Source organism: Oncorhynchus gorbuscha, linkage group LG09 (genome assembly GCF_021184085.1).
Source record: "Oncorhynchus gorbuscha isolate QuinsamMale2020 ecotype Even-year linkage group LG09, OgorEven_v1.0, whole genome shotgun sequence".
In the NCBI taxonomy this organism is placed as follows: domain Eukaryota; kingdom Metazoa; phylum Chordata; class Actinopteri; order Salmoniformes; family Salmonidae; genus Oncorhynchus; species Oncorhynchus gorbuscha.
In genome coordinates, this window is record NC_060181.1 from 47,848,955 (window position 1) to 47,875,960 (window position 27,006).

Consider the following 27,006-nt stretch of genomic DNA (forward strand, 5'->3'; position numbering starts at 1 on the left):
ACTATATATTACCCAGTTTTAAAAAGTAATGTGTTATATTACTAATTACTCATGAAAAGTTATCTGATTGTGTAACACGTTACTTTTAACTCGTTACTCCCCACACTACATAGGAGGCAATGAGGAAATTTGGAATTTAATTGGAATTTCTGTTTACTTTCTGAATTGACTGAATTAAAAAAGGAATTGACCCCTAACCTGATGTCTGTATTAGATATATCTGTATTATTTATTCTATCAAGGAAGAGAAAGGTGAGCCTAATGTTCCACAGTCATCAGTTTAACTCATGTTTGACCTGCAGATATCTTTCTGTTATCTGAGTAATCATATTCATAGAGTAAGATAATTTGTCAACTATAATCATAGTGAACTCCCTCTGTTAATTGGAAATTGCAATCTATCGACTTTTTATTGTGGTGTAGGCAATATTCATGTCATGATTCACGAAAGGTCGAGAACTTCCTGATATGAATTTATGCATCGACGTCAGTACGTGATGTAATGCATTGTTTACAACTGGTTATTGAAGTTAAACTGTCATGCTCCCTTTACCCATGGATGTACACATTCCTTTCTGAATTGCTTGGTAGACGTTATGGTAATACACCAATAAGTGTAGTCATCTGGCCCTGAACAGTTGAACTCTGCCCTTACACTCCTGACCCCTGCCAGAGTTGAGAGGTCAGTGTATCTCATGGCTTGGGGAGGGTTGTTGTCTGACACCAAGCTGAGTTTCACATGGAGAATCTCCTCTCTGCTGCTGATTTACTAGGTTGTAACATTTCCTGTCTGGCTGAAAATGATTGTACTTAGTCTGGATTAAAACCATTACCCCCCTCCCAACAGTAATTCACTATAGATCCATAACATTACAGGTAGTGAAAGAAGTGCAGCGCAACTCTTCCCTCAGACTTAATAATCTGTTACTTCATGATTAGTAGAGCGTGTCCAGCAGTTCCCTCTCCCCCTGATGGATTCGCTGAGTCCCAGCCAGAGACTCCTGACTGGAACACGATACAATTAGTTACCAGAGAGACTGGCTCTGTTGTTGTGTATACTATATAGGACTCTGGTTGGTGTGTATGTTGCACAGACAAGCTACAGTATACTTACACACTGCAGTAACAGTATATAGTACTGTATTTAAGTATACAATACAAGTTTAATCATAACTGTCATGAATATGTATTAATGCACAACTAATTATATGAATTATAATAAAGGTAAATAATTAACCCATTTAATCCAAATCGGTCACAAAAGTGAGAAAAAAAATGTTGTACTTTGTATGTTAAAGCACTTACATTACATTTTTTTTAAACAGTGCATCATATAACATTATTACACCACTACTGTACATATCTACAAAACAAAATGTTTACAATGCCTTGCAAAAGTATTCATCCCACTTGGTGTTTTTCTTATTTTGTTGCATTACCACTTGTCACATAAATGTATTTTATTTTTGGATTTCATGTACTGGACAAGTTGGTGAAGTGAAATGAGGAATACATTTCAAATGGAAAAGTGGTGCGTGCATTTGCATTCACCCCCTTTGATATGAAGCACCAAAATAAGATCTGTTGGAACCAATTACCTTCAGAAGTCACATAATTAGTTAAAGTCCAACTGTGTGCATTCTAAGTGTCACATGATCTGTCACATGATGTCAGTATATATACACCTGTTCTGAAAGGCCCAAGAGTCTGCAACACCACCAAGCAAGGGGCACCATGAGACCAAGGAGCTCTCCAAACAGGTCAGGTGTAGAGAAGTACAGATCAGGGTTGGGTTATAAAAAAAATCTTAAACTTTGAACATCCCACAGAGCACCATTAAATCCAATATAAAAAAAGAGAAAGAATTTTGCACCACAACGAACCTGCCAAGAGAGGGCCGCTAGCCAAAACTCCCAGACCAGGCAAGGAGGGCATTAATCAGAGAGGCAACAAAGAGACCAAAGATAACCCTGAAGGAGCTGCAAAGGTCCACAGCAGAGATGGAGTATCTTTCCATAGGACCACTTTAAGCCAAACACTCCACAGAGCTGGGCTTTATGGAAGAGTGGCCAGAAAAAAGCCATTGCTTAAAGAAAAATTAAGCAAACATGTTTGGTGTTCGTCAACAGGCATGTGGGAGACTCCCCAAACATATGGAAGAAAGTACTCTGGTCAGATGAGACTAATATTACGCTTTTTGGCTATCAAGTAAAACACCATGTCTGGTGCAAACCCAAAATTATTCATCACCCCGACAACATCATCCCCACAGTGAAGCATGGTGGTGATATCCCCACAGCATGATGCTGTTTTTCTTTGGCAGTGACTAGGAAACTGTTCAGAATTGAAGGAATGATGGATGGTTCTAAATACAGGGAAATTCTTGAGGGGAATCCTGTTTCAGTCTTCCAGAGATTTGAGACTGGGACAGAGGTTCACCTTCCAGCAGGACAATGACTCTGAGCATACTGCTAAAGCAACACCCGAGTCGTTTAACTCCTTATGGTATAGGGGACGGTTGCGTCCCACTTGGGCAAAAACCAGGGAAAATACATCGCAACAAATTCAAAAAAATGATATAAAAATCACACTTTCATAAAATCACACAAAAAGATACTCAATTAAAAAGGCTTTTCGGCGAAAGCATAAGAAGCTATTATCTGATGATAGCACAACAGTAAACAAAGAGGGTAGCATGTTCAAACCTGCAGGCACTACACAAAACGCCAAAATTAAATTACCTTTGACGAGCTTCTTTTGTTGGCACTTCAATATGTCCCATAAACATCATAATTGGTCCTTTTGTTTGATTAATTCTGTCCATATATATCCAAAATGTCAATTTATTTGACGCGTTTGATCCAGGAAAAAACAGCTTCCAAAATGTGCAACTTCACTACAAAATATTTTAAAAGTTGCCTATATATTTTGCCAAAATATTTCAAACTACTTTTGTAATACAACTTTAGATATTTTTAAACATTAATAATCGATCAAATTAAATACGGGTCTATCTGCTTTCAATAGAGGACGAGAGGAAACTAACGCTACTGTTCATGTCTTGGCCAACTCTCAACAGTGTTACCCAGTTCCTAGATGGCCTACCTCTTCATTGCACAAATGAATAACCTCAACCAAATTCCAAAGACTGGTGACATCCAGTGGAAGTGGTAGGAACTGAAAACAAGTTCATAAGAAACATTGTCTGCCAATGAGAACATGATTCAAACAGTTTTAGATACTTCAGGGTGTTTTCTATCCAAATCTACTAATAATATGCATATCTTATATGCTTGGCATGAGTAGCAGGAAGTTGAAATTGGGCACGCTATTTATCTAAAAGTGAAAATACTGCCCCCTTAAGATACCTTAAGAAGTTAAGAGGAAACATTTAAATGTCTTGGAATGGCAATTGGTGAAGTCAAATGTAAAAAATCTTGTTTAAAAAAAAATCAAAAAAATGTAACTTGAACTTGAAGGTGCTGGAGCTGTTTTGCCTTGAAGAATGGGCAAAAATCCCAGTGGCTAGATGTGCAAAGCTTATAGAAATACTCCAAGAGACTTGTAGCTGTAATTGCTGCAAAATATTGCTCAACAAAGTATTGACTTTGGGGGGGTGAATAGTTATGCACGCTCATGTTTTCTTGTTTGTTTCACAATAATAAAAAAATCTTGCATCTTCAAAGCTGTAGCCATGTTGTGCAAATCAAATGATACAAACACCCCAAAAATCTATTTTAAATCCAGGTTGTAAGGCAACAAAATAGGAAAAATGCCAAGGGGGTGAATACTATTTTATTTTAATTTTGTATCAATATTGGCTTAAACTTGCAGCTGACTTGCAGCTGACTTTCGCTGAAGTACAAGTGTAGACCTGGTTTGTCTGAATTTTGAGGCAAGGGCACTGGGCACCTGTTTTATATGAGTGGTCATGGATTTACCTGGTTGATATGAGTAATGGGGAGTATGGGTGCACAAGACTCATACAGGTAATGGGTCATAGATGGATGTATATTGCCAATTAAAATCCTTTCTGGCAAGTCTGTGGTCGGAAATAAATGAATGGGTCTGGGGCACATGTGTTATACTATGAGTTTATCTATGAAAGTATTAGTGTATACAGGTCAGAGATCACAGGACTAAGATATGCATTTAACAGGGTTGGGGTGTGCAGAGAATAGCTGGAAACAGGTTACTGTTGGTGACTTGAGGGATACAGGCCTAAGGAAATCAGGACTGAGATAGGCAAGGAACTTGGAGGAGGTTTATTGGCAAAGGAATAGGGCATTTAGTGTTAGGATACGAGTGCACTGGTACTTGATTTGATCCATATTAGGGTGTGGTTGTTAGGGTTAGGGCATCGGGGTAATTGGGTTTACATGTGTATGTGTGCATATATATATATTGGGGCTGAGGAATAGGAATGTCTGTTAATGTTATTATAGGCAGAGCACTGTATGTTCACCGGTCACATTTGGGACTGTAAATAAAAACATACTTTTCTACATAATCTTATCTATTTTTAAAAAAGTAATAGGGATTACATGTTAGGGTTACTAATGGCATGATATTTGCATAGTGGCATGTCCAGGAACAATTTGGGAACAAATTGATTAATTATGAACGTAATAAAATAGCATTTATAATAGCTTGTTCATTAAAGTTATTATACAGTGTAACCAAGTATACTTCTATATGACTATGTTATCCACACAAAGCCTAATTTGAGGTAATGTTTTACTGTTGGTGTCCTGTTTGCATTCATAAAGCCTTTTTAACACCTGCATAATCTGCCGTTGATCATAATTATTGATAACTTTAAATGACAAATGTTATGTGTTATATAGCTGTTATAAAGGTTATATGAATGCTTAAGGGAAAGGGGTCAGTTGTACATCTGAATGCCTTCAACTGAAATGTGTCTTCTGCATTTAACCCAACTTCTCTGAATCAGAGAGGTGCGGGAGGCTGCCTTAAATCGACATCCACGTCTTTGGTGCCCGGGGAACTGTGGGTTAACTGCCTTGTTCAGGGGCAGAACAACATATTTTTACCTTGTCAGCTTGAGGATTCGATCCAGCAAACTTTTGGTTACTGGCCCAATGCTCTAACCACTAGGTTAGAGCAGTAAAGTGCAACCTTATTGGTAACAGGTGACTGATAATTACAATGGATAGTTTGCAGCTATGGATTTTATAAATGATTATCAAAATGATTCATGCACATGTTTTTTTGGTAGATTTACTTTATGGCTCCAAAGAGTGCCTTTCATGCAGCCAAATTCAGAGAGTCTTGTCTATTGACAGCAGCAGGCTGGATATGGACAGCCGTGGTATGTCCTGGATAGTTACGTTAAGAGAAAGTGTTATGAAATGTTTCTGGACCAACAAAACAGCGAGTCTTAGAGGCCTGGGATGTGTTAAGTATGGGGTGGGTGGAGGGACACACTGAACCACCAGCATTGGCCTGAAGAGGGCTGAGAGAGCGAGAGGGCTGAGAGAGCGAGAGGGCTGAGAGAGCGAGAGGGCTGAGAGAGCGAGAGGGCTGAGAGAGCGAGAGGGCTGAGAGTGAGAGGGCTGAGAGAGAAGAGAGCAGAGAGGGCTGAGAGAGAGAGAGAAGAGAGCAGAGAGCAGAGAGAGAGAGAGAGAGAAGAGAGCAGAGAGAGATTAGGCCCATATGTTATTTTTCCACCATCACAAAAGGAGCTTTAGGAGAGATATGATAGGAGCTAATAAAGCTGTTTTACTGTGGGAGGTATAGAAACCAGGAGGGAGAGAGACAAACGCTAGGTGAGAGGGAAAGGTGGAGAAAGAGGGGGAGAGAATGGGGGGTTGGAAATAGACAGGAGAAAGAGGGTCCAGAAGAGAGTGAGAAAATCACAATAAGAGACGATAAGAGCCAGGGCAGTGAGAGAAAGTAACAAATGCCAGTAAAGAGAGAGAAGAGACATCTCTGTCTATGACATCATATTTTTTATTTATTTTTTATTTCACCTTTATTTAACCAGGTAGGCTAGTTGAGAACAAGTTCTCATTTGCAACTGCGACCTGGCCAAAATAAAGCATAGCAGTGTGAACAGACAACACAGAGTTACACATGGAGTAAACAATTAACAAGTCAATAACACAGTAGGAAAAAAAATGGGCAGTCTATATACAATGTGTGCAAAAGGCATGAGGAGGTAGGCGAATAATACAATTTTGCAGATTAACACTGGAGTGATAAATGATCAGATGGTCATGTACAGGTAGAGATATTGGTGTGCAAAAGAGCAGAAAAGTAAATAAATAAAAAACAGTATAAAAACAGTATGGGGATGAGGTAGGTGAAAATGGGTGGGCTATTTACCAATAGACTATGTACAGCTGCAGCGATCGGTTAGCTGCTCGGATAACTGATGTTTGAAGTTGGTGAGGGAGATAAAAGTCTCCAACTTCAGCGATTTTTGCAGTTCGTTCCAGTCACAGGCAGCAGAGTACTGGAACGAAAGGCGGCCAAATGAGGTGATGGCTTTAGGGATGATCAGTGAGATACACCTGCTGGAGCGCGTGCTACGGATGGGTGTTGCCATCGTGACCAGTGAACTGAGATAAGGCGGAGCTTTACCTAGCATGGACTTGTAGATGACCTGGAGCCAGTGGGTCTGGCGACGAATATGTAGTGAGGGCCAGCCGACTAGAGCATACATGTCGCAGTGGTGGGTGGTATAAGGTGCTTTAGTGACAAAACGGATGGCACTGTGATAGACTGCATCCAGTTTGCTGAGTAGAGTGTTGGAAGCCATTTTGTAGATGACATCGCCGAAGTCGAGGATCGGTAGGATAGTCAGTTTTACTAGGGTAAGCTTGGCGGCATGAGTGAAGGAGGCTTTGTTGCGGAATAGAAAGCCGACTCTTGATTTGATTTTCGATTGGAGATGTTTGATGTGAGTCTGGAAGGAGAGTTTGCAGTCTAGCCAGACACCTAGGTACTTATAGGTGTCCACATATTCAAGGTCGGAACCATCCAGGGTGGTGATGCTAGTCTACGACATGCGGGTGCAGGCAGCGATCGGTTGAAAAGCATGCATTTGGTTTTACTCGCGTTTAAGAGCAGTTGGAGGCCACGGAAGGAGTGCTGTATGGCATTGAAGCTCGTTTGGAGGTTAGATAGCACAGTGTCCAATGACGGGCCAAAAGTATATAGAATGGTGTCGTCTGCGTAGAGGTGGATCAGGGAATCGCCCGCAGCAAGAGCAACATCATTGATATATACAGAGAAAAGAGTCGGCCCGAGAATTGAACCCTGTGGCACCCCCACAGAGACTGCCAGAGGACTGAACAGCATGCCCTCCGATTTGACACACTGAACTCTGTCTGCAAAGTAATTGGTGAACCAGGCAAGGCAGTCATCTGAAAAACCGAGGCTATTGAGTCTGCCGATAAGAATATGGTGATTGACAGAGTCGAAAGCCTTGGCGAGGTCGATGAAGACGGCTGCACAGTACTGTCTTTTATCGATGGCGGTTCTGAAATCGTTTAGTACCTTGAGTGTAGCTGAGGTGCACCTGTGACCGGCTCGGAAACCAGATTGCACAGCGGAGAAGGTACAGTGGGATTCGAGATGGTCAGTGACCTGTTTGTTGACTTGGCTTTCGAAGACCTTAGATAGACAGGGCAGGATGGATATAGGTCTATAACAGTTTGGGTCCAGGGTGTCTCCCCCTTTGAAGAGGGGGATGACTGCGGCAGCTTTCCAATCCTTGGGGATCTCAGATGATATGAAAGAGAGGTTGAACAGGCTGGTAATAGGGGTTGCGACAATGGCGGCAGATAGTTTCAGAAATAGAGGGTCCAGATTGTCAAGCCCAGCTGATTTGTACGGGTCCAGGTTTTGGAGCTCTTTCAGAACATCTGCTATCTGGATTTGGGTAAAGGAGAACCTGGAGAGGCTTGGGCGAGGGGCTGCGGGGGGGGGGGGGGGAAGAGCTGTTGGCCGAGGTTGGAGTAGCCAGGCGGAAGGCATGGCCAGCCGTTGAGAAGTGCTTATTGAAGTTTTCGATAATCATGGATTTATCGGTGGAGACCGTGTTACCTAGCCTCAGTGCATGGACTTCACATTGTCCCAGAACTTTTTTGGAGTTGGAGCTACAGGATGCAAACTTCGGCCTGAAGAAGCTGGACTTAGCTTTCCTGACTGACTGCGTGTATTGGTTCCTGACTTCGCTGAACAGTTGCATATCACGGGGGCTATTCGATGCTATTGCAGTCCGCCACAGGATGTTTTTGTGCTGGTCGAGGGCAGTCAGGTCTGGAGTGAACCAAGGGCTGTATCTGTTCTTGGTTCTGCATTTTTTAAACGGAGCATGCTTATCTAAAATGGTGAGGAAGTTACTTTTAAAGAATGACCAGGCATCCTCAACTGACGGGATGAGGTCAATGTCCTTCCAGGATACCCGGGCCAGGTCGATTAGAAAGGCCTGCTCACAGAAGTGTTTTAGGGAGCGTTTGACAGTGATGAGGGGTGGTCGTTTGACTGCGGCTCCGTGGCGGATACAGGCAATGAGGCAGTGGTCGCTGAGATCCTGGTTGAAGACAGCGGAGGTGTATTTGGAGGGCCAGTTGGTCAGGATGACGTCTATGAGGGTGCCCTTGTTTACAGATTTAGGGTTGTACCTGGTGGGTTCCTTAATAATTTGTGTGAGATTGAGGGCATCCAGCTTAGATTGTAGGGCTGCCGGGGTGTTAAGCATATCCCAGTTTAGCTCACCTAACAGAACAAACTCTGAAGCTAGATGGGGGACGATCAATTCACAATGGTGTCCAGGGCACAGCTGGGAGCTGAGGGGGGTCGGTAAGCAGGCGGCAACAGTGAGAGACTTATTTCTGGAGAGAGTAATTTTTAAAATTAGTAGTTCGAACTGTATTGGTATGGAACTGGAAAGTATGACATTACTTTGCAGGCTATCTCTGCAGTAGACTGCTACTCCTCCCCCTTTGGCAGTTCTATCTTGACGGAAAATGTTATAGTTGGGTATGGAAATCTCAGAATTTTTGGTGGCCTTCCTGAGCCAGGATTCATACACGGCAAGGACATCAGGGTTAGCAGAGTGTGCTAAAGCAGTGAGTAAAACAAACTTAGGGAGGAGGCTTCTGATGTTGACATGCATGAAACCAAGGCTTTTTCGATCACAGAAGTCAACAAATGAGGGTGCCTGGGGACATGCAGGGCCTGGGTTTACCTCCACATCACCCGCGGAACAGAGGAGGAGTAGTATGAGTGTGCGGCTAAAGGCTATCAAAACTGGTCGCATAGAGCGTTGGGGACAAAGAATAAAAGGAGCAGATTTCTGGGCATGGTAGAATATATTCAGGGCATAATGCGCAGACAGGGGTATGGTGGGGTGCGGATACAGTGGAGGTAAGCCCAGGCAATAAGAGAGGTTGTATCTCTGGACATACTGGTTGTAATGGGTGAGGTCACCGCATGTGTGGGAGGTGGGACAAAGGAGGTATCAGGGGTATGAAGAGTGGAACTAGGGGCTCCATTGGTAACTAAAACAATGATAACTAACCTGAACAACAGTATACAAGCTAAAACAGTAGATGAGACAACAACAACTAGTCAGCTAGCACAACAACAGCAGGTAAAATGGCGTTGACTAGGCAGAGAGGGTCGGATTAACTACACACAGAGCCTGAGTGCGGCTGGGGCCGAAAGATAAAACATAAACAAGCAGAATGGAGTACCATGATTAATGGACAGTCCAGCAGGCATCAGCCATGTAGCCAAGTGATCACAGTGTCCAGGGGGCAGCGGTGGATGGGACAGGGAAGCTAGACTGGCGAGTATTATCCAGGATAAAAAAACGGGCTCACAGTGACTAAATAGCTTGTAGCTAGTTAGCTGGTTAGCTTCTGGAGGTTCTTGAATGTGTTCTAAAATATTTTAATAATAGCGATTCCATATCACATTGGGTGAGGCAGGTTACCGGAAGGTATAATCGAATTAAAAATCGAAAAGAGATTGAAAGTAAATATGGGTCCAGTGAGTGGTTGGGCTGGCTGGGGACGCGGCGATTCAGACAGTTAGCAGGCCTGTGCTAACAAGCTAACAGTTAGTAGGCCGGGGCTAATCAAGCTAGGAGTTAGCAGGCTGAATTAGCAAGCAAGCAGATAGCAAGGGCTAGAAAGTTAGCCTTTGGGGGACGTTGCGATGGGGTTAAGTCTGTTTATGCCTCTTCATGCGGTGACATCGATAGACTGGTCGTGGGTCCGGATATTGTAGCCCAGGAGTATGCTTCGGTGGTAGCACAGGAGCTCTGGCCGGGCTAGCTTCAAGCTAAGTGGATGGAAACGCTAGCCATGAGTAGTCATCCGGGGTTGCGGTTAGCTATTTAGCTGGTTGTGAAGATCCAGATGAAAATGTTCCGTTTGCGGTGGGTATCCGGGGATAAAAATAATAGGTCCGTTATGCTCTGGTTAGAGTCGCGTTGTTCGAACTGGCGAGAGCTTTCCGAGCTAAAGGTTAGCTGATGACCGCTAGCAATGGTTTGCTGACTGATAGCTGGTAGTTAGCTGGCTAGCTTCAGTTGAGGGGTTCCGGATCCGAAGTAAATATAAATACTTTAGAAGAAAAAAAAGCAGATCCACGCTACATTGGGTGAGGCGGGTTGCAGAAGAGTATTTAGATGTTGAGGTTTAGCAAAATGTTTTAAAAGATATGCGAAGAGAAATATGTAAAAAAAACTATATATACAAGGGACACGACACGACAAGACGTCTGACTGCTACGCCATCTTGGAATCCACTCCTGACCAAGATAGAGCAAAGCTGTGTGACAAAAACAACAACACAGAGTTACACATAAACAAAAATACAGTCAATAATACAGTAGAAAAAGTCTATATACAGTGTGTGCAAATGAGGTAGGATAAGTGAGGTAAGGCAATAAATATGCCATATTGGCGAAGTAATTACAATATAGCAATTTAACACAGGAATGGTAGATGTGCAGAATATGAATGTGCAAGTAGAGATACTGAGGTGCAAAGGAGCAAGATAAATAAATAAATACAGTATAGGGATGAGGTAATTAGATGGGCTATGTACAAGTCCAGTCATCTGTGAGCTGCTGTGACAGCTGGTACTTAAAGCTAGTGAAGGAGTTATGAGTCTCCAGCTTCAGTGATTTTTTGGATTTCGTTCCAGTCATTGGCAGCAAAGAACTGGAAGGAGAGGCGGCCAAAGGAAGAATTGTCTTTGGGGGTGACCAGAGATATATCTGCTTGAGCACATGCTACGGGTGGGTTCTGCTATGGTGACCAGTGAGCTGAGATAAGGCGGGGCTTTACCTAGCAGAGACTTGTAGATGACCTGGAGCCAATGGGTTTGACAACGAGTATAAAGCGAGAGCCAGCCAATGAGAGTGTACAGGTCGCAGTGGTGGGTAGTATATAGGGCTTTGTTGACAAAACGGATAGCACTGTGATAGACTGCATCCAATTTGTTGAGTAGAGTGTTGGAGGCTATTTTGTAAATTACATCGTCGAAGTCGAGGATCGGTAGGATGGTCAGTTTTATGAAGGTGTGTTTGGCAGCATGAGTGAAGGATGCTTTGTTGCGAAATAGGAAGCCGATTCTAGATTTAATTTTTTAATCTGTTAGTTAACTTGGCTTTCGAAGACGTTAGAAAGGCAGGGTAGGATAGATACAGGTCTAGCAGTTTGGGTCTAGAGCTTTCCAATCTTTGGGATCTCAGACGATACGAAAGAGAGGTTCAACAAGCTAGAAATAGGGGTTGCGACAATTTCGGCAGATATTTTTAGAAAGAGAGGGTCCAGATTTTCTAGCCCGGCTGATTAGAATGGGTCCAGATGTTGCAGCTCTTTCAGAACATCAGCTATCTGGATTTGGGTGAAGGAGAAATGGGGAGGCTTGGGCGTGTTGCTGTGGGGGGTGCAGGTCTGTTGATCGGGGTAGGGTTCCCCCTCTTTCTAAATTTCAAACTCTGTCACAGCTGTTCGCATTAGGTTTATAATGGTGTTTTCCGCGAATTGCATTTCAGCAAATGTTTGAAAATTACGTTTTATTAGCTGCTTCATAACAGGAGTAGCACGTTCAATAATAGGCTGTAAACTTTTGAACTGTAAGACGATAGGCTTGCTATTGTTGCAGGTTTCCATTAAGCACTTCATGAAAAATGTCCGGTGCATGCATAGTATCAGAGAGGAATAGGCAATGCGAGAGGTTTCACTCTCACCAAAATCTGTCCAAAATAAGCTCAATACATTTCTATGGGCATGTTTTGGGACTAAGCTTGCCTCCTGCCTGCAGAATAAGCATTGTGTCATTATATACAGATCTCTAATAGTATTTTCTGTTGTCCACTTCATTTTACTGTTTGGAAAAGATTTAACCATTTGTTGACCGGTTAATGAGGGTTGGTTCATCTGGAGCTAAATTTACTAAAATGTGCATTCCTAAACACAACAAAATGCGAAATATGTCAATGGGGATGAATACTTTCTGAAGGCAGTGTATTGCTGCATGTAGAAATCCACATAATTATATGTATATCATAGAGAACATGGATGTTTGGACAGGTTTCCATCCCCCAAAGATCAAACTTGTGTCTCTTGGCAGAGTTTTATGGTATGCATACCAAAGCCACGAACATCACATGACTAATATAGATGTTGAATCATTGATCTGTTTTGTGTCTCTCCTCTCTTCTCTAGTCCCCCAAAGTACACCGCTACCCCACGATGGACGCTGTCCCCCTCCTCCTGAGCAAAGTCAAATCTGAACCTCCTGAGGACCTGCTCTCCCATGACCCCCATTTCCAGACGCAGACCGAGCCTGTCGACCTGTCAATCAACAAACCACGCCCCTCCCCCCCATCAATCACCTCCACCGCTTCTCCTGTTACTTCCGCTTTCTCTCCGTCTTCGATTTCTTCTTTATCATCATCATCCTCCTCTCCGTCTGTCATCACATCTGCCTCATCTGTGCTCACACCCGGGCCCCTGGTGGCCCCTGGAGCCGGTGTCCAGGGTCATCATCATCATCATCATCATCAGCAGCAGTTTTTGCACATCCTGCACCCTGTGCCTCCGCCACCCTCCAGCCCCTTGAACCTGGGAGGGGTACAGGGCATAGGAGGAGGAGTAGGGGGAAAGATGGAGGCCCACCACCTGCATCGTATCCCTGTAGTGGTACAGTCATTGCCCCTCATGTACACCACAGCCGTGCGCTCGCCCTCCAGCCTCCACAACAATGCCATCATGCTACCTCTGCTGGACAATCATAAGAGCCACCATAGCAAAGGTGAGACAAAAAGCAGGCTTGGTCTGTCTGTGTCTTTTCCCTCTCTCTTTATATGCTGTATATACTGAACAAAATTATGAACGCAACAATGCAAAAATGTCAAAGACCACTGAGTTACAGTTCCTATAAGGAAATCAGTCAATTGAAATTAATTCATTAGGCCCTAATCTATGGATTTCACATGACTGGGAATGCAGATAATCATCTTTTTTTAAAAGCAGTCAGTATCTGGTGTGACCACCATTTGCCTCGTACAACGCGACACATCTCCTTCACATAGAGTTGATCAGGCTGTTGATTGTGGCCTTTGGAATGTTCTCCCACACCTCTTCAATGGCTGTATCACTACACCACGATATTATACACATCCAGATCATTCCAAATATGCTCAATGGGTGACATGTCCGGTGAGTATGCAGGTCATGGGAAAACTGGCATATTTTCAGCTTTCAGGACTTGTGCATAGATCCTTGTGACAATGAGCCATGCATTATCATGCTGAAACATGAGGTAATGGTGGCGGATGAATGGCACGACAATGGCCCTCAGGACCTCGTCACGGTATCTCTGCATTCAAATTGCAAATGATAAAATGCAATTGTGTTCTTTGTCCGTAGCTTATGCCTGCCCATATCAAAACCCACCACCACTATGGGTCACTGTTCACAGCAAATAGCTATATGAGCTGTGGCAGTGACCATCGGAGGTGAGAATTTGCCCACTGAAGGGGGTTACGACGCTGAACAGCAGTCAGGTCAAGACCCTGATGAGGACGACGAGCACTCAGATGAGCTTCTCTAAGATGGTTTCTGAGAGTTTGTGCAGAAATACTTTAGGTTGTGCAAACCAAAGAATGGTGGCTGGTCTCACACCATCCCACAGGTGAAGAAGAAGGATGTGGAGGTCCATGCCTGGCTTGGTTACACAGGGTCTGCGGTTGTGAGCCCGGTTGGACGTCCTGCCAAATTCTCTAAAACAACGTTGGAGGCGGCTTATTGTCGAGCAATTAGCATGCAATTCTCTGACAACAGCTCTGGTGGACATTCCTGCAGTCAGCATGCATATTGCATGCATATTGCATTGCGAAATGAGCTTCTTGTGCATATGGACAATTCCTGGGATATTTTATTTCTGCTCATGTAACATTTGACCAACACTTTAGATGTTGCGTTTATATTTTTGTTCAGTGATTAATACTCCAAATACAGCACCAGTCAAAAGTTTGGACAAACCTATTCATTCAAGGGTTCTTGTTTATGTTTTATTATTTTGTACATTGTAGAATAATAGTGAAGACATCAAAACTATGAAATAATACATATGGAGTCATGTAGTAACCAAAAAGGTGTAAAACAAATCAACATATAGTTTAGATTCTTTAAAGTAGCTACTCTTTGCGCACTCTGGGCATTCTCTCAACCAGCTTCACTTGGAATGCTTTTCCAATGGTCTTGAATGAGTTCCCACATATGCTGAGTACTTGAAGGCTGCTTTTCCTTCACTCTGCAGTCCAACTCATCCCAAACCACCTCAATTGATTTTTTTGTATTTTTCCTTTATTTAACTAGGCAACAAATTCTTATTTTCAATGATGGCCTAGGAACAGTGGGTTAACTGTCTTGTTCAGGGGCAGAATTAAAGATTTTTACCTTGTCAGCGCAGGGATTCAATCTAGCAAACTTTTGGTTACTAGTCCAACACTAACCACTAGGCTACCTGCCGCTGAGGTTGGGTGATTGTGGAGGCCAGGTAATCTAATGCAGCACTCCATCACTCTCCTTTTTGGTCAATTAGCCCTAACACAGCCTGGAGGTGTGTTGGGTCATTGTCCTGTTGAAACACAAATGATAGTCCCTCTAAGCGCAAACCAGATGGGATGGCGTATCGCTATAGAAGCCATGCTGGTTAAGTGTGCATTAAATTCTGGTTAAGTGTGCCTTGAGTCACCAGAAAAGCACCTTCCTGGCATCACACTTCCTCCTCCATGCTTCATGGTGGGAACTACACATGCAGCGATCATCTGTTCACCTACTCTGCATCTCACAAAGACACGGCGGTTGGAAAGAAAATCTCACAAAGGACAGGTTTCCTCCGGTCTAATGTCCATTGCTCATGTTTCTTGCAAAGATGACATCAAGGCAAAGGGTGGCTACTTTTAAGAATCTCAAAAATAAAATATATTTTGTTTTGTTTAACAATTTTTTAGACACTACATGATTCCTTCTGTTATTTCATAGTTATTTCATAGTAAATAGTACAAATAAAGAACCCCTTGAATGAGTAGGTGTGTCCAAACGTTTGACTGGCACTGTATATACACGTGTGTGTGTGTGTGTGTGTGTGTGTGTGTGTGTGTGTGTGTGTGTGTGTGTGTGTGTGTGTGTGTATATATATATATATATATATGTGCATGTGTGTATATATGTGTATGTGTGTATGTGTGTATATATATGTGTATGTATATATGTATGTGTGTGTATATATGTATGTGTACATTTACATTTACATTACATTTAAGTCATTTAGCAGACGCTCTTATCCAGAGCGACTTACAAATTGGTGCATTCACCTTATGACATCCAGTGGAACAGCCACTTTACAATAGTGCATCTAAATCTTTTAAGGGGGGGGTGAGAAGGATTACTTTATCCTATCCTAGGTATTCCTTAAAGAGGTGGGGTTTCAGGTGTCTCCGGAAGGTGGTGATTGACTCCGCTGTCCTGGCGTCGTGAGGGAGTTTGTTCCACCATTGGGGGGCCAGAGCAGCGAACAGTTTTGACTGGGCTGAGCTGGAACTGTACTTCCTCAGTGGTAGGGAGGCGAGCAGGCCAGAGGTGGATGAACGCAGTGCCCTTGTTTGGGTGTAGGGCCTGATCAGAGCCTGGAGGTACTGAGGTGCCGTTCCCCTTACAGCTCCGTAGGCAAGCACCATGTATATATGTATGTGTATATATGTGTATATATGTGTATGTGTATGTGTATGTGTATGTGTATGTGTATGTGTATATATATGTATATGTGTATGTTTGTGTGTGTGTGTGTGTGTGTGTGTGTGTGTGTGTGTGTGTGTGTGTGTGTGTGTGTGTGTGTGTGTGTGTGTGTGTGTGTGTGTGTGTGTGTGTGTGTGTGTGTGTGTGTGTGTGTGTGTGTGTGTGTGTGTGTTTATGTGTGTCAAGAGGTCTGAATACTTCCCGAAGGCACTGTGTGTAATATATACAGGTATATACAGTGCCTTCGGAAAGGAATTCTAAAATGGTTATATCGTTCCCCCCCCCCCCCTCATCAATCTACACACAATACCCCAAATTAGTTTTTTTAGCAAATGTATAAAAAAACTACAGAAATATCACATTTACATAAGTATTCAGACCCTTTACTATGTACTTTGTTGATGCACCTTTGGCAGCGATTACAGCCTTGAGTCTTCCTGGGTATGACGCTAGAAGCTTGGTACACCTGTATTTGGGGAGTTTGTCCCATTCCTTTCTGTAGATCCTTTCATGCTCTGTCAGATTGAATGGGGAGCGTCGCTGCACAGATATTTTCAGGTCTCTCCAGAGATGTTTGATCAGGTTCATGTCCAGGCTCTGGCTGGGCCACTCAAGGATGTTCAGAGACTTGTCCCGAAGCCACTCCTGCGTTGTCTTGACTGTGTACTTAGGGTCGTTGACCTGTTGGAAGATGAGACTTCACCCCAGTCTGAGGTCCTGAGTGTTCTTGAGCAGGTTTTCATCGAGGATCTCTCTGTACTTTGCTCTGTGCATCTTTTCCTTGATCCTGACTATTATCCTAGTCCCTGCTTCTGAAAAACATCCCCCACAGCATGATGCTGCCACCACCATGCTTCACCGTAGGGATGGTGCCAGGTTTCCTCCAGACTTGTAGCTTGGCATTCAGAGAGTTCCATCTTGGTTTCATCAGACCAGATAATCTTGTTTCTCATGGTCTGAGTCCTTTAGGTGCCTTTTGGCAAACTCCAAGCAGGCTTTCATGTGCCTTTTACTGAAGGGTGGCTTCCTTCTGGCCACTCTACCATAAAGGCTTGATTCTTGGAGTGATGCAGAGATGGTTGTCCTTCTGGAAGGTTCTCCCATCTCCACAGAAGAACTATAGAGCTCTGTCAGAGTGACCATCGGGTTCTTGGTCACCTCCCTGATCAAGGCCCTTCTCCCCCGATTGCTCAGTTTTGCCGGGCGGCCAGCTGGTTCCAAGCCTGCCAAATGCCTATGTAAACCCAATCCACTTCTCTTCAAAATAAGTTAATAAATATAGTCCAGTTTGAAATGTAAAATAATGTAGGTTTTTAAATTATGTATGTCCATTTTAAAGTGGGTAAGTTTTACACATTTATGATTACTTTTTTAAAATTGCTAATTTTAATGAGCGAAAATACCAACAATTCTCAAAATGTATAGGTAGATGCAAAAATATGATTTTGGCCACAAGAGCACACTAGTTATGGGCTATGGGAGTGATACCCAGAGAGAAATAGGATTTACATGTAATAGTACGGGACAGAAGAAAAATAAATGAGACCAAGATTTACATATTCCTTACACTAGGATTCCCCTCTTTAGTACTAAGAACAGCTACACCACAAATGGTAACAAGGATTTTGTGGATTTAGTTTGAACCCTTACATTGTTTTTCATGAGTTTATTCTGACCAATTATGGAAATGTCAGCATGCCACAAACCTTTCCAGCTAGCTACAATCTAATAACATATTAGCCAAAAATGTCCTGTTAGCATTGAACATCAAATATAATGCATGGGAACGTGCCATGCTACTCCGCTATTGTGGGGTGAAACTTTTCTATATTTTTTCTACACTTCCAGACACAGGAGATGATAAGTCTGACAAATCTAAAACTGTACTGACTCAATGTTTTTCACCAATGACAAATTTATATTTTTAGGTCTACAAATTCAGACAAACTGTTTAATCCGAGACTGAAATTATTGGTGAATAATATGTTTGCCTGCGTACACTTGCTGCTTCCTATGATTTCCTGATGCTGACTCAGAAATTAGAAGGCAGATTGTTCAAAGTTTCTCATCCAACAAACTGAGGAGACATGCTCTCACGGACCATATAATGACTCTCACAAAGCTCCTGGAAATAGCTTGAATAAATGAAGTATCAGAAATACAAGCAAAGGAAATGGAAAAACATCCTGGTACTACCCAGAATAGATCGCAAGGGCCAGCAAGCTCAACAATCCAGGGCTGCACCCACTACTGCACGTCGGTGCACATGCTTTTAACTGTGGCGGTTCATTCCCTCACCAAGGAGAGTGCCCTGCAAATGGCCACACATGCTACAACTGTGGGAAAATTAATTATTTGGCAAAAGTAGATAACCCTAACCCGCACCACAGACAAACTGAACATTCACTTGTGCCTGAAAATACCAAAACCACACTTAACCCTGATGATGAAAGCCCAGCTATCTCTTTACACGGGTGGATCCAACCATTGCTACTCCTACTGCAGAACCTAGGCAAACCATCCAGGTAAATGGATCACGGTCTTGGCGCAGTCTTGGCTCGGGTTGAAATATGCACATATATGGAGCAATGATATTCACAGATGGATAGGGAGGCACTGGGAAAAATCTGGGGTTGCCTTCATTTTCAGCTCTACATAGTCGGACACACCTTCACTGTGATTACTGACACAAAACAGCTTGTGCGTATCTTTCAACAAACCCTCGTCCTCCCCTCCACCAAGAATGGAAATATGGTTGCTGAAACTTCAAAACTTCACGTTCTCTGTTGTCTACAAGGCTGGATCTGGCAATCCAGCAGATAACTTCTCCAGACACTCAGTCCTCAAACAGGGGCCTAATGATATCCATGCCTCAGAGCTAGCAGAAGCTCATGTGCGCTTTGTGGTCAATCACAATGTTCCACGTGCTATGACACTGGCTGAAATCCAAGCAGCAACACAGTCTGAACCATGTCTACTCAGACTAACCAATGGTGTTAGAACAGAACAATGGCACACCCTTCTGGAACACACAGATGACCTACAGTTGAAGTCTGAAGTTTACATACACTTAGGTTGGAGTCATTAAAACTAGTTTTTCAACCACTCCAAAAATGTATTGTTAACAACCTATAATTTTGGCAAGACAGTTAGGACATCAAAGTAATTTTTCCAACAATTGTTTACAGATAGATTATTTCACTTATAATTCACTGTATCACAATTCCAGTGGGTCAGAAGTTTACATACACTAAGTTGACTGTGCCTTTAAACACCTTGGAAAATTCCAGAACATTATGTCATAGCCTATCAGAAGCTTCTAAAGCCAATTTACATAATTTGAGTCCATTGGAGGTGTAACTGTGGATTTATTTCAAAGCCTACCTTCAAACTCAGTTCCTCTTTGCTTGACACAATGGGAAAATCAAAAGAAATCAGCCAAGACCTCAGAAAAAAATTGTGGACCTCCACAAGTCTAGTTCATCCTTGGGAGCAATTTCCAAACACCTGAAGGTACCACGTTTATCTGTACAAACAATAGTACACAAATATAAACACCAAGGGACCACACAGTCATCCTACTGCTTGTCTCCTAGAGATTAATGTACTTTGGTGTGAAAAGTGCATCAATCTCAGAACAACAGCAAAGGACCTTGCGAAGATGCTGGAGGAAATAGGTACAAAATGATCTAAATCCACAGTAAAACGAGTCCTACATCGACATAACCTGAAAGGCTGCTCAGCAAGGAAGAAGACACTGCTCCACATCCACCATAAAAAAGCTAGACTACGGTTTGTAACTGCACATGGGGACAAATATCGCGCTATTTGGAAAAATGTCTTCTGGTCTGATGAAACAAAAATTGAACTGTTTGGCCATAATGACCATTATGTTTGGAGGGAAAAGGGGGATGCTTGCAAGCCGAAGAACACCATCCCAACCGTGACACACGGGGATGGCAGCATCACGTGGGGGTGCTTTGCTGCAGGAGGGACTGGTGCACTTCACAAAACTAGATGGCATCATGAGGGAGGAAAATTATGTGGATATAATTGAAGCAACATCTCAAGATATCAGTCAGGAAGTTCAAACTTGGTCACAAATGGGTCTTCCAAATGGACAATGACCCCAAGCACACTTCCAAAGTTGTGGCAAAATGGGTTAATGTGCCAAAATTCACCCAACTTATTGTGGGAAGCTTGTGGAAGGCAATCCAAAATGTTTGACCCAAGTCAAACAATTTAAAGGCAACGCTACCAAATATTAATTGAGTGTATGTAAACTTCTGACCCACTGGGAATGTGATGAAAGGAATAACAGCTGAAATAAATAATTCTCTCTACTATTATTCTGACATTTCACATTCTTAAAATAAAGTGGTTATCCTAACTGACCTTAGAAAGGGAATTTTTACTCTGATTAAATTTCAGGAATTGTGGAAAACTGAGTTTAAATGTATTTGGCTAAGGTGTATGGTAACTTCCGACTTCAACTGTATCTCCAACCTAGCAATCTTAACTACACTGCCTAAACTTTAAAAACTCTGAACTGATCTGCTGTTCAGGGGAATTACACCTGTCATAGCAGCAGCGCTACAGAGCCGGGCATTGTTTGCTCTATAACTCATTTGTTCATACTCTACCGTGATATGAAATACGGTCGAAACAACAAAAAGACAACAGTTACACAGTGGCGGAACAAATTCAATCTCACATGCTTTTGTTTCATCACAAAACTGGAGAGCCACCATCTTTCGGTGGAAGTCTACAAAGCAAATATTGCATGTAACAAACAGTTACATTATGTACAGCAGGGTTCCCTTACTGGTGGGATAAATGACTTTAAAAACACCAGCAAATCAGCTCAAAGTGATTTTACTTTTCCAAAGTATTCGCAAGCATAATAGCGAGATAAAACAATATGTGATCGTATCCAAATGTAAGCACGGTTTGAAATGATTCTGTTTTAGTCAAATATTATATCTGTTTGGGCTTCTTGCGATCAATTTCTAGTCTATAAATTATTTGTAATTATGTTCCAGCCCTATGACATCCGCCCAAGAAAAAATCATCCCGCGTCTGAATCTTGTTGATGATCTCTGACTTACTAAACAACTACTCATTTAGAACCACTGAGAGTTAAAGCACAAAGAAAACAGGAGCACTGCCTCCACTCTTTCAGCACCATTTCAACTTAAACATTTCAACATCATTAAATAAACTAGGCTAGTCTAGTACAGTGAAAAGAAATGTAAAGATAAAAAAAACGATTTAGTCCAATCCATGGTACTGATTTCTCTGTGTGTGTGCATACGTGCCATAGACTAGTTGACCGACAATGCTATCCTCTTCTCTTTCATGTTCGTAAAACTGTCAATGTCTTTGTCATAGAGTAGTACACATTGTTAATTTTTTGTTGTCGCAGGTCACCTGGCTAAAATGCTTGCTAGCCTTTTTTCCTGGCATGGGAAATAATGAACCCGCCAAGTTAGCAAGGTAGTTAGCGTGAGCCTACTAGGCTACATATTGTACTTCAGTCATCTCAGGCCACAACATATGAATTTATGGTTTGATCAGAATCATCGTTGTAATCATTGGTCTTTACGGACAATTAAGTCAAAACCACAAATCTCCATCCCTGGCTTAGGAAAGGGCCAATTTAGCTAGCTACTGCAGGACAACAACACAAACAGACCAGAAACAGACACCTTTTTCTGATAATGACAATGATTTTCTTTCGATGTGATTTGATTTGCGTGAAGCCAAATCCAAACTGGCCTCCCTTGGGGGATGGTTTTTCTGTGCCAGGACTACCCACAGTTGAACTCATTGATTGGCAAATGATTTTATGTTTTTTTTATCAAGGGAGGCCAAATGCTTGCTGGCATCAATATATCAAATCATACAGTCATACTCTTTTTGTATGGGCTACACATACTGAGACAGAGGGGCGCTGTTTCACTCTCTTGGATGATTTTGCCAGTCAGAGAGATTCAGCAAATTTAAGGAAAATTATGAAAACACAAAGAGAAGGGAAAATAATATTAGTAAAATATTTGGGGAAGCTTGGCTTCCCTTGGCATCCATGAATACACACCACTGCTGTTTGTATTCATGGGTTAAGTTTTCCAGAAGTATCCAGTACATCTGCTATGGCAGTCATTCCAAAGCTGGAGAAGATCTTCTCTTCCTTGACAACCCTGCATTTGTTAAGAGTAACAATGGACCACCTTTCAATTCCCAGGGTTTTTCCTCTTCCCCTACCTACCTGGGATTCAATCACAGAAGAATAACACCACATTGGCCACAGGCCAATGCAGAAGTGGAACGATTCATGCAGACTCTGAAAAAGACCCTTTGCATTGCTACGCTGCAACACAAAGACATTCAGCAAGAGCAAAGACATTCTGTAAGAGCCGACAGAGCGACAGAACCCTGCTCCACTGGAAAACCTCCCGTTACAGTTATGTTCAATCAACAAATTCAGCCTTCCTTCCATGGACCCTAACAAGCTGAGAGCCACAGACAGACACAAAGGTAAAGCTAAAAATGAAAGAGCATCATGAAAGATGCCTCGCCACTTGACATTGGAGACTTCGTGCTCTTCAGACCGCTGCGATCTGCCAACAAATTCCAGTCACCTTTCCATCCAGACATACACCAAGTCACTGCAATCAAAGGAACCATGATCACAGCACAAGGTGGACAGCAAATGGTGACAGGGAACATCTTCCACTTTAAGCAAGTCTCCCAACCACTCACTCACTGGTCCATCCTCTGCTGACCAGAGTAGCACCTTACCAAGTCGGACTGAACCAATAGCTGGTCTAATTAGCCCCACCAGCCCCACCTTGGCCGCCCCCATCCCAAAGGTCCAATGCTACCCACGACATGCTATTGGTCTCGTGTGGTTCAGTTGGTTGAGCATGGCACTTGCTACGCCAGGGTGGTGGGGTCCCCACGGGGGGACCAATGCGAGAAAATATGATAATGAATGCTCTCGATAAGATCGTCTGTTGAATGACTGAATTGTAATGCTGTGCTAATCACCTGCTGGACTTAATGCTGAACAACAAAAAAAACGAAACGTTTATACCTTGCAACGGTTACTGCTGTTTAACAAATGTTGTATTCTAATTGTTTTGTTTATGGGGGATAAAGAGATGGGAGAGATGTGTTCAGGTTAAATGGGAGAAAGAGAGCAAGAGAGACAGAGAGAGCATTTGTGTGTAATTTATGTTCATGAGTGGGTGCATGTATGCCTGTGTGCGTGCATGTATGCCTGTGTGCATGCTTGTATGTTTGTGGTTAGCTGGCGTGGCCCTGCCTGAACCTTCTGTTTTAGAGCAGGCAGGCTTACTACAGGGTGTGATTTTACAGTCAGTGTGTTTAAACCACTAGTGACTTTGGGTGTTTCTGTCAAGTGGACTGGAGCTGTATACCGGGGAGCAGTTTTTTGTCAAAGAACCTTGTTTATCTGAGGTTGCTGTCTCTCACACCACACACACACACACACACACGTTTTAAACACTGGGTGTCTGCTCTCTGGAAGAGGAGAGAGGACGAATGAGAGTAAAAACAAGGCTTGCGTAATAGGGTGGAGACCGATATTGAAAATGGCTGGCAGTGTACATTGAGAACACTCACACACAGCAACATCAACAGCTCCACCCAGTGTGTGAGAAGAGATCAGTGGAATCGGGGTCAGCTTTGGGTGGGGCAGACACAGTCACTGTAGTGATACAGCCAAAACATGAGGCACACAGAGCATTGCTGTGTGTGTGTGTGTAACAGACAGAACACAGAACTGTAATGTAGTCATTGGGTTTGGTAGTACTTATGCAATAGTATCTAAACAAACTGTTTTTCTGATTTGAAAAGCAATGCAGAGCAAGCCAAAGTACATTTCACTTCAGTCACACTATCCTATAGTGGAATGCACACCCATGTACAGTTAAAGTCGGAAGTTTGCGTACACCTTAGTCAAACAAATTTAAATGCGTTTTTTCACAATTCTTGACATTTAATCCTAGTAAAAATTCCCTGTTTCAGGTCAGTCAGGATCACCACTTTATTATAAGAATGTGAAACGTCAGAATAATAGTAGAGAGAATACTTTTTTATTTTATTATTTCTACCATCACATTCCCAGTGGGTCAAAAGTTTACATACACTCAATTGGTATTTGGTAGCATTGCCTTTAAATTATTTCATTTGAGTCAAACGTTTCGGGTATCCTTCCACAAGCTTCCCACAATAAGATGGGTGAATTCTGGCCCACTCCTCCTGACAGAGCTGGTGTAACGGAGTCAGGTTTGTAGGCCTCCTTGCTCGCACACAATTTTTTTCAGTTCTGCCCACATATTCTCTATAGGATTTTGGGCAGGGCTTTGTGATGGCCACTCCAATACTTTGACTTTGTTGTCCTTAAGCCATTTTGCCACAACTTTGGAAGTATGCTTGGGGCCATTGTCCATTTGGAAGACCCATTTGTGACCAAACTTGTGACCAAACTTCCTGACTGATGTCTTGAGATGTTGCTTCAATATATCCACTTAACTAGATGGCATCATGAGGGATGAACGTTTTGTGAAGTGCACCAGTCCCGCCTGCAGCAAAGCACCCCCATAACATGATGCTGCCACCCCCGTGCTTCTCGGTTGGGATGGTGTTTTTCGGCTTGCAAGCCTCCCCCTTTTCAGTTATATTTCTGTTTCATCAGACGAGAGGACATTTCTCCAAAAAGTACAATCTTTGTCCCCATGTGCAGTTCCAAACCGTAGTGTGGCTTTTTTACCGCGGTTTTGGAGCAGTGGCTTCTTCCTTGCTGAGCGGCCTTTCAGGTTATGTTGATATCGGACTCGTTTTACTGTGGATATAGATACTTTTGTACCTATTTTCCTCCAGCATCTTCACAGGGTCCTTTTCGGTTGTTCTGGGATTGATTTGCACTTTTCACAACAAAGTACGTTCATCTCTCGGAGACAGAATGATTCTCCTTCCGGAGCAGTATGACAGATGCGTGGTCCCATGGTCTTTATACTTGCGTACTATTGTTTGTACAGATTAACCTGGTACCTTCAGGTGTTTGGAAATTGCTCCTAGGTATGAACCAGACTTGTGGAGGTCTACAATTTTTGTTAAGATGGTCTTGGCTGATTTCTTTTGATATTCCCATTTCAAGCAAAGAGGCATTGAGTTTGAAGGTAGGCCTTGAAATACATCCACAGGTACCCCTCCAAATGACTCAAATGTTGTCAATTAGCCTATCAGAGTCTTCTAAAATCATGACATAATTTTCCGGAATTTTCCAAGGTGTTTAAAGGCATAGTCAACTTAGTGTATGTAAACTTCTGATCCACTGGAATTGTGATACAGTGAAATAATCTGTCTGAAAACAATTTTTGGAAAAATGACTTGTGTCATGCACAAAGTAGATGTCCTAACCGACTTTCCAAAACGATAGTTTTTTCACACGAAATTTGTGGAGTAGTTGATACACTTAGGTTGGAGTCATTAAAACTAGTTTATGTAAACTTCCGACTTCAACTGTAATTCTTTGTTGGATCACACAAATAGGCACTTTATTGTTCTTATTTTTTCATGGAGAGTCACACTCCTTTTGTCTTTTTTATGCATTGCTGACAGACAGATTACAAGCAGTGGGGGTTAGATAAGGAACATACACAGCGCAACTGTAGATTGAACACCAGTCTCCTGCAGGGGTCACACATGTGCATAGAACCTGGAGTGTTACCACTGGACAACAGCTCCACACTTTTGTGCTTCTTTGTAGAATGTGACATTTATTCTTTATGTATCAATACTGTGTTGCAGACACATAAGCTTCCCTAAATGTCGCTGTATTAGGTGAAATGTGATGAATTCATTATTAGTCTTAATCTTATTTGTAAACTTGTTGGTTTACAAGGTTTGGTTAGGCTCTTCAAGTTCGTAGATGGATGGGCTCAGGAAGTCATCTTCATAATTTCTCTTTGGGATCTATTCCTGTATAAATTATCTATACTACACTATCTTGAAGGGTAGGATCAGGAGAATGATGGGAGAACTGCTGTCCTCTCTCTCTCGCACGCATTCACACACAGGTTGGCCATTCTCTTTCAGAGAGATGGGCGTGTACCCTTTCACTGTCTCCAGCAGGAGGTTGCCATGGAAACAACGCTTGACTGGAAACAAAAGGCGAAACCCGCTGGGGCTCTGCCCACCTCTCCACCATGCACTCCTCTTTTGTGTCCCCTTCCCTTGCTCAAAATACACATTTTCAAACTAACGTCTCTACTAATCACCCTGTGTAATTAGGGGGCTTGCTGAAAATGTAGATTATCAGTGTTGGGGGAAAGGAAGACCCTATAAAGGAAACCCAGAGACAGAGTTGTAGTTTTAGTATTGGCTGTGTTTTCTTCCTGCTGTAATAGTCAGACCTGGGTACAAATAGTGACTGAAATCTTCAATACTTTGAGTGTTTGCTTAAGTCTGTCTGGAGTTTCAATGGGAGTGCCAGATGGGTGTGGTTTGACACTTTTGGAGACTATGTCATTGATTTAATTGTGCCAAGCAAGCTCAATCAATTACAGTTAAAGGGATACTGGGACATTTTTAGATCTTGGTCATTTTTCAACTTACCCTGCGTCAGATATTCTGTTTCATATATACTTGTGAACATTATATTATAGTAATGTTAGGCACGG

The 27,006-nt window shown here is 42.5% G+C and overlaps 1 protein-coding gene across 1 annotated transcript in view; it reads left to right on the top strand.

Moving 5' to 3' along the window:
* LOC124043722 (Krueppel-like factor 12) overlaps positions 1 to 27,006 on the top strand; it is a 161,182-nt gene that overhangs the window by 77,458 nt on the left and 56,718 nt on the right. The window contains exon 3 of the mRNA XM_046362620.1: positions 12,719 to 13,307. Coding sequence (XP_046218576.1) covers positions 12,719 to 13,307 — 589 coding nt within the window. The remainder of the gene's footprint in view (positions 1 to 12,718; positions 13,308 to 27,006) is intronic.